An 11,108-nucleotide genomic window follows, 5' to 3' on the forward strand; every position below is an offset into this window, starting at 1 on the left:
TTCAATTCCCATAGCACCAGAACATGCTCTCCACGGTGTGGTGTGCACGAAAGTAACGAGCACAAAACTCATTTTTTAACTAAGCACCACATGGTTGGCGACGGTTTGGATCGTCGATCTTCATCGTCGTCGTCGTATCCACACACCACCGCGTGTCTGTACCATACACACCGCCAGTGTGGTGGTAGGGCAACGGAGCTGAAGGTACAAGCGAAAAGCCTTCTCTACCATAACTATCCATCGCGCCGTAGCGTTTCGGAACGAACAGCCCGTCCGTTCGTCCGTCCGTCCGTACGAAACACGGTGCTCTGTGCGGCCGTCCCGGGAGAAGAACGGAATGAAAAATGAACGTGAAATGAACTTGCAGTTTTCACCGAAAAATAATGGAAAGCCGAATTATATATCTCCTTTATTGCTGCTGCTCCATATACACGACCAGCATATACGAGGCCTATTGGGATGCGGCCGCAGCGGCGGCCCGTATCCAAAAGGACGCGCGCGGAGCACATACGCTCCCTGGGTCGGCGTACGTGTATGTGTGTGTGTATGTGTGTATTAGTAACGACTAAACGCGACACCCTAGGGCCCCGGTGGGCTTCCTTCGCTTAATATGGCCGCTGATACTGACACGGTTGTCGGTCTCCAACACCGCCACCACCACCACCACCAGACCAGCAGCGCCACGCACCGTAGCCGACGCCGTGCACAACAACGCAAAGTTTGACAGACTGATGACGATGGGTGTACACAATTCAGCGGCAATCAACGATCCCTTTATTCGAGAACCATCGTCGCTCCCCGGCGCGTTTTCTCGTTTGCGCTTTATTTTCTTTATCGCGCATTTTTCCTCCCTTTGCCGGACGCACACACACACACACACACTAGTTGTGGTGGTCACTCCCCACCACGGGTGGAGCTGGTGGAACCAATGGAACCACATCAAATAATATCATGTTGCTCCCACAATGACAGCCCGCAGGGCGTTACAGGAAGCGGGACGGGGAGGTTAAAAGTAGAAGGGTGTTTTTTTTCGCCACGGAATTGGAAAACTGCTGGAAGCCAACCACAAGCCGGGGGCTTTTGGTGGCGTGCGCCGTCAGACATTAAGCCAGAGCGGGGCTTTCTGGTTTTGTGCTTTTATGTATCGTTTCTATGAGTACTGCATGCTACACTGCGGTGCATAGTTTTAAGATCATTTGATTTTACAAATAAAAAAACCAACGCAGAATGGACACAACCAGAATAAATTTTCTTTTTAACGACATTACGGTATGAGTTGATGAATGAGCATAATGTTGGCTAAGAAATATTTATATGCTGCTTGAAAATGTAACAAAGTACTTCACTTACAATTCTTCTCGAACAAGATCATAAAAGCATCACAATTTAAAGTCTCAACGTATGGCCAAATCTCGTTGGATATTAGTAGCAATAATTGCAGCTCAATACCGAAATTCCATCCAACGTGTGCTTAATGCTTTTCTAAGCACTGTACGCAAATAGGCCTACCATTGTACGTAATGTTTACCTGCCCTGTCTGGCCCGACCATTATATCTATATCCACTACAGTGATGTTTGATTGGGCTTGGGGGATGTGAGAAAGCTTCTAAATATTTAATACCGCCCGAATTCACAAAAAAGCGTTGTTGATCCTTGGCCCGGCTATCCGCTTTGCGCCATTGTTTGTTGCAGGATAAATTTCACTGCTCCAGCGACAGCGAGAGCAAACATAAGCTCGTTCATTCTTTGACCCGTAAAAAGGACCGTTCATTCGCAGCCCGGGTGAAGGGCACAAACAGATTTGATATGATTATATCATTGAGTAAGCTTAATCAAACCGTTTGCGTAAGGAAACCTTACCAAATTTAACCTTTCGTTTTAATCAAAATCCCTACGCTTCTAATATACGCCTAACGCACGCCTTATCACTTCACCTACCTGTTTCCGTATCGATTGTGTAGGACAGTCCTGCCCAAGGATCGACCAGACTGCTCTCGTCCGCTGCATTGGGGTTCTTTTCGTAGTCGGCATTCTACAAACCGGTCAAGAAGAAAACATCAAATCACTACATGTACGCATGTACGCGTTCGATTATTAATCCCTAATCACCAGCATTACCTTATCATTTTTTATCTCCAGCAAAACCTTCAACTTTTCCAAATCGTCCTCGGTGTCGCATTTTATGCCGGTGCCAGATGCTGTGTCCGCTGACGTTGAGCTGGATCCTTCCGGTGCGTTGGAAAGGCCCGCATTCGCCAGCGTAAAGCCAAGATCGACATCCTGCTTCCAGAGCACTTCGATTAGATCCATTTCCTAAAACGACAAATGAAAGCAAAAACACCATATCTTGTGATTATTTCGGCACAAACATTCGAAAGCAATACTCGTTTGCGATGACTGCAACACTGCACAGTTGTAAATGACCTGTTTAATATGTTTCATTGTGTCACGTTCTTTCTTGGTTAACTTCCTCCGTATGACTTAACAGCAGATTGGCGAAATATTTTGCACTCCGACACACCAAACCGAATGTATAATGAATAACCGACAAGCGCCTAACGTTCGCCAACGCGGACGAACATCCACAGCGCGTACGCACAGTTCGCAATGCGCTCTGTGTTTTAATTGAGCAAAGAGGGCAAACGTTTTTTCCCCCCATGAACAATGCCTCCGAACGGTCAGTTTACCTTCATCTACCAAACGAGCGCTGATAACGGCTTTATCGGACAGGTGGAGGGAGAGGGAGGCAAGAGTGAGCAAAAAGCGCAAGATAACAGGCCAAATTTAGATAAAGCGCGCCTCGGTCGCGCACTTTCCGTACTCGTCCGCGACGTACGTACCGGGTGAATGTTTGTGTGAATTGAAACAATAAAATGGCAAAATATAGCTAACACTACGGGGTTCCACCGGGAGACACTATCGGATTTCGTGGATTTTACGAGCAATCCAAATTTGGAATGTCTGTATCGAAAATGTTATCAACATACTCTTTCAATGTTCTACTTTTGGGTTATGCTGAATTAAAAACAATTCCACTAAAAGGAAACATACATGATTTTTGCTACACATCTTGCTAAAAAAAGAAGAAAATATTACTTTTCTACCAAGCATGCTATCAATGAGCATATGAAGGAATTTTCCTGCTTGCAGGCAAATGCCAAAAACAGTTAAATTCTAAGCATTAGCAGCCGATAAACTAAATAACGACAACGAAATTACTATAATTATCATACGTTTTCCCTTTTGATCGTGGTACGCACGCACACATACGCACAGTGTGTCGTTGCCTTTATATAACGACTTATATACCTCGAAAACAGTCATCAATCATCCGTAAGCCCCTCCTGTGCGCTCTCTTGATACAGTTTGTAAATGGCTGTGCAAAAGGATCTTTCCTTTTGCCATCTCTTTCTTCGCTCTTTCTAACGCACAAAGCGGAGAGAAGCTTTTGGTATGCTTCATGCGTCCAAAACATCATAAAAGCATTAGCATAATTCTTCAACAAGCAGTGACGATCAACGACTGAGCTGAGAACAGCTTTCCAAACAGTGCAGTGAAGCTTTTTAGTACACACGTTTGTTTTAGCACAACGCTTGTAAACCCATTCGCCGATAGATGGCAGCACGTGTGACGGTGCATCTTCAGTTTGGTCGCGGGATTTTTTTTTTATCTCACCAACCCCTCGCTGATATCTGGAGGGAAAGTGTTAAGAGATTGCGTTGTTTGGTTTCGGGTTTTTTTCATTTTTTCTCTCCTCTCTCTCTCTCTCTCTTTCTATCGACTGACGTGTACGGTCGCATTCCTTGTCTCTTTGTGCGGCGTCGTGTCAAGGGCCGCGTATTGACGAATATTTCCACCAACATCTGGCGTATTTCGCGAATAAAATAGGCCACCGGAGTGCGTGTGTGTGTGTATGTGTGACCGTTTCCTCCGTCCGTTTATCACAGGCCCGACGGGGGGTTTTGTACCTTTCGCTGCACATTTCCGTCGCCCCCGCCGTATCTGCATCATTTTTAACAACCCCCCCCCCCCCCCTTTTCTCCCCACCAACATGTTGCGCCTACATGTCCATACGAAAACAACGCGCACAGACAGGCACACACACACACACATGTCCGTCGCCGGCCGAGCAGCGCAGTGCATCCGAAAGGCGTGCGTTACACACTCGGTGCAGTCACCTCTCCCCGATTCTTGTCTGTGTAAATACAGGTTTATATGCAGTTCTTTTCTCATTTTGTTCCTCTTCTCTCTTTCCCCACGGTCGTTATTTTCGTATCCGCGCGAGGAGGTCGCGTTTTTGGTGTTTATTCGAATTATTCGAAACAAAGAAACCATCGGCCGCGATCTTCGGCGGGATGCTGCTACTGTTTGCAACAACAACAACAAACCATCCCCACCGGCGGCTCGGTGAAAGAAAGAAAATGCCTTGAAATTGTTAATATACGGACACACCGGCGTGCTCTTTACGACGTCTGCCTGTCTTTTCCTCCCCCAAACGCAGCCCCCGAAAGGTCAGCGAATCCTATTCGGCACACTGGGGAGGGGGGGGGGGGACCCGGTCTTTGTTTGTTTTTTGCACATTTCCTTTGCAATCGGATGGGGGTTGAGGACGATACGTCGATCTCCGCGCGCCGTGTGTTCTCGCAAAATATAGGCCGCGTCATGTAATAATTTATACACACACCTACGCACACCCCCTCCTCTCCTCTGTAACCCTGCGTTAGCGGAGGACTTGTGTCACTGGCCGTGGCGCATCGCGTCTTTCTTTGTGTTCCAAACATTCGAATGACGGCACCTTGCTTATTAACGGACAGCAGGGGTAAACACTCCCCCTTCTCGTCTTCCCATTCTACCACCAATCAATTTTACCTCCTGTGTAAGATCCTGAGCCGCAACAGCAGCAGTAGAGGACTCCTGCACTCTCGTGTCATTCGTTTCCACCGGCTCCGTTTTCACCGTCACCTCGGCGGTATCCAAATCGGTGCACACTAGGTGTTTCTGCTGCGTGTTGATCTGCCGTTGCACCGCCTCCTTGCTGTCCCGCTCATCCTCCGAGTCCTCGTCGTCGTCGTCGTCTTCGTAGGCGCGCGTCTTGTTCGTTCGGACCGCTCCCGAGCCCTCCGTCGGGGCAGCACCGGTCGCCGAGCTGCTGGTCGTGGCCTGGTCCTCCTCCTTCTCCTCCTCCCGCTTCACCTCGAACTTCTTGCTCGCCTCGTTCATCAGGGTTCGTGCCCTGGCGATGGTTCCCTCCAGGTCGGGCAGGCTGGCGGCACCGGCGTCAAACTTGGCGGTGGGATGCTCCAGCAAGATCGTATCGTACTCGCTCAGGTCGGCCATGTTCTGCTCAAACACCGAGGTCGTTTCCTCGAACAGGTCTGCGCTCAAGAAGATGTCCTCGGCGTCCACGTCCAGGTTCGTCAGCGCGTGCATGGTGGCGTTGTGGGCGGCTGGCAGTACCGTTCCCACACCAACGCCGCTACCCCCACCGGAAGCAACCGCCGGCACTGGTGAAGGGGGCCGCTCCTCGGCCAGCGTGCCGGCCGACGTGCCGTCGTCGTTCGCATCCAGCACGTTCAGCAGGTACGTCTGCAGCCCGCGATGGTTCTGCTCGATGAACGGCCGCTCGAACCGGGACAGATCCTCGATGATCGGCGGGAGAAACTTACGGTTCACGTATGACTGGTTAGAGTAGTCCGGTCCGGCCGCGAGCAGCTCCAGCTGCCAGCCGCCGGCGTCGCCGACCCGCGCCAACCGGCCGCCCCATTGCAGGTCGAGGTAGTTCTCCGGATCGATGCGCAGCAGGCTGAGCGTGAGCACCAGCGTCAGCAGGTGCTCGGTGAAGAGCTTCTTGGTGGAGAGCATAATTGCCGGCCGTCAGCAATAATGTTGGTGGCGGTGGCGGTGGCGGTGGCAGTGGTGGTGGTGGTGATGCTGCTGGCAAGACACGTCTTGCTACCACATACATCGAACACCGCACACAACGCACCGCACGTTACGACCGATCCTTGCAAACGAGATGAAGGTCTGCGAGGCTGCTGCTTGGGGCTCCAGTGAGATGATGTTTTTGCTACCCCTACTTCTTCTTCTTCTTCTTTGTTGCCCTTCGAAACAACTGTTAGCTTTTGCTTAATTTGTATGTCAACACAGCACACTTCACTGATGAAATCGCTTTCGCCACACCACGCACAGACACACTGACGCACGAGGGGCGATATACTTGCTACGCACCTGATGCACACACGCACACGGCAGATTGTTTTTCTTTCTTTCAAACCCTACTTTTTGTTACGCGTCGTCGTCAAGAGCCGCCGCAAGAGGTTCGTCGCTTTACATCAGCAAACGAACCGGTTAATGAATTCGCTCTTTACGGAGCCCACTTTTGTTCCGCGTACCGCTGTCGTGGTAGGCCACAGCGAGCCAGCCAGCCGGACACAACACCACCGTACCCTCTCGCACACTTCCCCGGGGTGTACGTGTACGTGTACGTGTATAGTTTGCTGTGTGCTCTGGCTGTGTATGATTCACCACTACTTTGCACAGAAGAAAAAAACAACAGTACCGCCGCACACTCGCAAACGCACAAGTTCGATCCGTCTTCACTGCCGCGAGCGCACACACACACACACGCCGAGACGTTCGACTTCCCTTTATCAGCAAGTTTAATTATGCACCTTGCACCGATCGCTCACTTCCTAGCTGGCAGCAACCAGCAGCGCGACACTATTTACGCACGCAAAAACAGGCGGAATCCGAAATAAAATGACCGCACAAACACACACACATACACCGCGGAGTGTCTAGTCGGGCTCGCGGGCTGCCGAATTGCGTGTGCGTTATGTGGAGCGCACTAATCTGTCTTCTTCCGTCGAGTCGCCCCGCTTTAATGCGAGTATGATTTGCACAAACAGCGCAGCCCCACTCGCGAAGAAAGGAAAATACAGTACACAGTGAAACTTTTTCGCTGCACTCCCCAACACAACACAACTCACTCACTCACACGCACGCATACACACACACACACATACGCGCTCTCCGTACAGCGGAACAAACGGAACCGCACGGAACGTTCGATCGCTCGCTGTGTGCCGTGGTGTTTGCGTGAGTAATTCAACCGCGACACCCGTGTACGTAACGTTGTGAAGCCGCGACCGACCGACGACACCCTGTAGGACTCTGTTCGGGGCAGAATGTCGTGTCCACCCGTGCTGACCAAAGCCGATCTTGGATGCCTTGGGGATGGGGGTTTTATTTGGAAACAAAGATTCAAAGCAAAAATACAGTCGCACAGCGCGACGGAGCGGTAGTCTGTGTCAGTCTGTCTGCTGCTGCTGCCGCTACCGTGAGCCGAAAACGGGTGAGGGGGAGCCGCGTTTGTGTGGTGAAATCGTAATTATCATACGACGAACCTATCATCTCGCACACAACTTTACGCCGCATACATCACAGCAGTACAGTCTGTTTCCAAGTTACGCGGTTCTCGACTTGCGCGGATTCGGTTGTCAAATCAGTACAACTTGATTCAAGCATTGTGCAATGCAGTATACATTTCATTTTTCATTAGAAAAATATCTGAATATTCTGCACGAATTGTATCAAATAAATGATAAAGTGTATAAAAGTAACACTAAATTGAATAAAAATACCGAGAAACCAATTGTATTTTGGTCGAAATCCGCGATATTCGACTTACGCGGATTCCTCGGGAACGCACAAACAGCGTAACTCGGGAACAGACTGTACGCAATCGGGCCGCGCGTTTACCACCGCGCGTCCGGCACTGCGGTCGAGGCCTTGGGGACCCGTGTGTCTGGGGAAGCATTTGTTTGCGCGTACAAAGTGCGCTGCTAATACTGTCGTAAGAGATGGGCACGCAATATACGCAACTTTTATGAAACGGCAGAGGCATTCGCATAAACCGCAAACAAACAAACTAGACGCGATTGTTCCAGAACGGATGCTGTGTATTGCATCAGCTCTTGCGGTTTTGGCAACGGGTTGCACAACTGCTGCCTGGAGCGTTCTTGAAAAAAAAAGAGTCGCTTATATGACAGTTGCTAACCGACAGTGGTCGTGGCAGCAATCATATATATTTGCTTATTATTTTCACTATTTGTGGCTCAGTAACATTCAGATGCTCAGAATTAGTAGAAATGCGAAAACAATCATCTAAAATCGTGAACGGACAAGAGCGAGCGTTTCAAGTGGTAAACAATACCGGTCATTTACTGTCAAACGTGACGTACCGGTAGCGGACGAAAGGCAACAGGTAATGCAAACGATCACATTTTGACATTTTATTCTAGGCTGCCGATTCCATGAAAACAAATTGCGTGCATTTCTGTGGAAATTAGATGATGGTGCTGTGTAACTAATTTCCCGTCACTGTAACTTGTGCGCATTAGCAAAGCGATGGGAAAGTAGCGTGAAAACGGGTTGAAGTCATTCTTGAGACGCTAGGCAGAAAAACCAAATTTGATGATGACACCCCAAAGCTATCCAAAACACCACAAAACTGTTTGTGTTCCGTATGGGAACATTGGATGCTGTCTTTTTGTTTGTCTGTTTATGCTTCCCTAACACATAATGGCATAATGCACAAACTCGAAATTATTGCCAGCAGACGAACAGTTAGTCTTTTTTTTTGTACGTCGCCCTTTTTCCACCAAGTGTATGATGAGCGTGATGATCATCCACCGTGAACGATGAGATTGGTCGGTCTGCAGATCGTCAAGCCATTATCCCCCTCTTACCCAGCATGCGTTCTTTTTCCTCGCTTCTTTGCATGTTTCAAGGACGGGATTTGCACCTACTCGAACCGACGAAAGCCCCCACAACCGGATGTTTGCGGTGTTACTGAGAACGATACATTTTTTACCAACCAAATCACACCCTCCACTGATAACATGGACTCCACTCGTAACTCGATTATTAGTGTGAAGATGAGAGGAGTTCAGATGAGAGAAATGAACATGATAGATTGATTAGAGTTTGCAATGTTAAATGTTGGTTTATTTTCTTTTAATATCGTTTTGCGGCGGCACAGTACATGATGGCGATGTATGGGGCTAAGAGCTAGCTAGAGCGGTGGTTTAGTATGTGTTTACATAATGATTTGCTACATGGAATCGGGATGGAATTAGCGATGGTGGTGTCGTTTCCCATCGCCAAGAGGAAAACGTTCGGTAAGGCTAAGTAACATTTACCTGGTGGTGGTGGTGGGTGACCATGGGGGGTGATCGCCGGTGCTCGTACGCAATCGGCACGGCGGGGTCCTGCTCCGGCGCGAGCGAACGCATTCGCGGTAAATCAAAGTCGGCCATCGGGATCGAGCGTTTCTAAAACAGTGCAACAAACAGAGCAAGTAAAAAAACAAAACAAAACAAACGATTCAGAAACGCGCACAGTAAACGGGTAAACACATGATATTAGTCGAACATCCCGCCACTTGCGCCGATGCGCATTATCTCTCGGCGACACACCACTACCACCACACCCTTACGCAAGCGACACTGACGGACTGTCCAAACGAGCTGCTGCTGCTTCAATTGATCAAGAAAACGGAACCTGTTGCGCTTGCTGCTAGAAAAAAAAAGTATGATCACATCGCTGTTGCCCCAATTGCCCAATACTTACGAAGCTTTAGTGGTTGCGTTGGTGTATGGCAAGCAAAACAATAGAACAACACAATGGCTAGAAGCGAAAATGCGGTTGCGGTCGGTTTTTCGGACACACGAGTAAGAAATTAATCATACTTTTCCGTACACAGTGGAACTTGCGATAACTGCGATGACGTTATGCACGGCCTGTTAGAAACGTTAGACACAACAAACACCCGAAAGGCAAGGCGTGGATTTTTGACGTTCGAAAATAGCTGCATCTCACTCATTTTCTTTAGCCGTCCTTTACTCGCTCGTTTCGAGGTGAGGGAACGGTCAGAACCTCTCCGCATACGATTTTGCGTTTTTGCATGGGATTTTACGTTAACGACAGCACTTGCGAATCCGCCGCATGCGGCGATGCGGCAAAATCAAAATTTGAAAATTAATGAGTAAGGACTAGTGATGTGCTTCGGAGTCGGAGTCGTCCGGAGTCGTTTGGAGTCGTCTGGAGTCGAAGTCATCCGGATTGGGAGTCGTCCGGAGTCGGAGTCATTCGGAGTCGTTCGGAATCGGAGTTGGTCGGAGTCATCAGGAGCCTTGTGGTTTAATGTGCTTGTCATCAGACATTTCCTTTCGTTGTGTTTTTTGTCTTTCAGACGACTCCGGACGACACCGACTCCGGACGACATCGACTCCGGACGACACCGACTCCGGACGACTCCGGACGACTCTGAACGACTCTGGACAACTCTGGGCGACGCCGGACGACTCCGGACTACTCCGGGCGGCTCCGGGCGATTCCGGACGACTCCGTGCAAATTCGGACGATTCCAAACGGCTCCGGATATTGCAGCGCGGACCTACCTTCCGGAGTCGATTTCGAATTTATCGGAGTCGGATCGGAGTCGACTCCGGATTTTTGCCAACCTCTAATAAGGACCGTAGGAATGCTGCGCAACGCCGTTTAAAGATGATTCACGCCTGCAGCACCGCTAGTATGTGACCAGGGATGTTATATCCAGCGCCATGAAACATGTTAATTTTTTTTTACTTATTTGAGTTCACCTAGTTCACGCTTGTTTTATATAGTTTCGTATCCATCAAACGGAAAGTCACGCAAATGGCCTCATCAGAAAACTTCATGAAATAAATACCGAAATAAATGCTCGCGAAAAATAGAGTGTATTAAATTTTTTGGCCATTTCATTTTGTCCACCAACACAATCGCACATATAAACACAACCATGCTTAAGAGGAACGCTAGTGGCGTTACTTCAACCTGAGCTCCATGGCCAATATACCCCATTCCATGCGACAATTGATATGTTGTCTGAATATCTATGTCTCATGATCCAAAGACTCCAAGGACTAAGTTCGCAGAATGGAAACAGCACAAAGTTTACAACCCCCTAGATTTGAAGTCTATTTTCTATGATGTCTCATATGCGGATTCTTACATGAGCACGTATATAAGATGTAGGACTCCTAAATTCTGGGAATCCAAAGTC

General features: G+C 48.9%; 1 protein-coding gene across 5 annotated transcripts in view; it reads right to left on the reverse strand.

The window, feature by feature from the left end:
• The window catches only part of LOC121594597 (segmentation protein cap'n'collar), a 45,087-nt gene extending 35,277 nt beyond the window's left edge, over positions 1–9,810 (reverse strand). The window contains exons 1-4 of one of the 5 annotated variants that reach the window (XM_041918029.1): positions 9,635–9,810; positions 9,205–9,336; positions 2,120–2,314; positions 1,940–2,033 (exon numbers count right to left, since the gene is read on the reverse strand). In XM_041918029.1, coding sequence (XP_041773963.1) covers positions 1,940–2,033; positions 2,120–2,314; positions 9,205–9,321 — 406 coding nt within the window. In that variant the 5' untranslated portion in view covers positions 9,322–9,336; positions 9,635–9,810. Of the gene's footprint in view, positions 1–1,939; positions 2,034–2,119; positions 2,315–2,425; positions 2,636–4,870; positions 7,441–9,204; positions 9,614–9,634 lie in introns of those variants that run through there. The other 4 variants (XM_041918031.1, XM_041918030.1, XM_041918028.1 and 1 more) reach the window with 4 other exon arrangements.
• Between the last annotated feature and the right edge of the window lie 1,298 nt (positions 9,811–11,108).

The sequence above is a fragment of the Anopheles merus genome, chromosome 2L, assembly GCF_017562075.2.
Source record: "Anopheles merus strain MAF chromosome 2L, AmerM5.1, whole genome shotgun sequence".
Classification (NCBI taxonomy): Eukaryota; Metazoa; Arthropoda; class Insecta; order Diptera; family Culicidae; genus Anopheles; species Anopheles merus.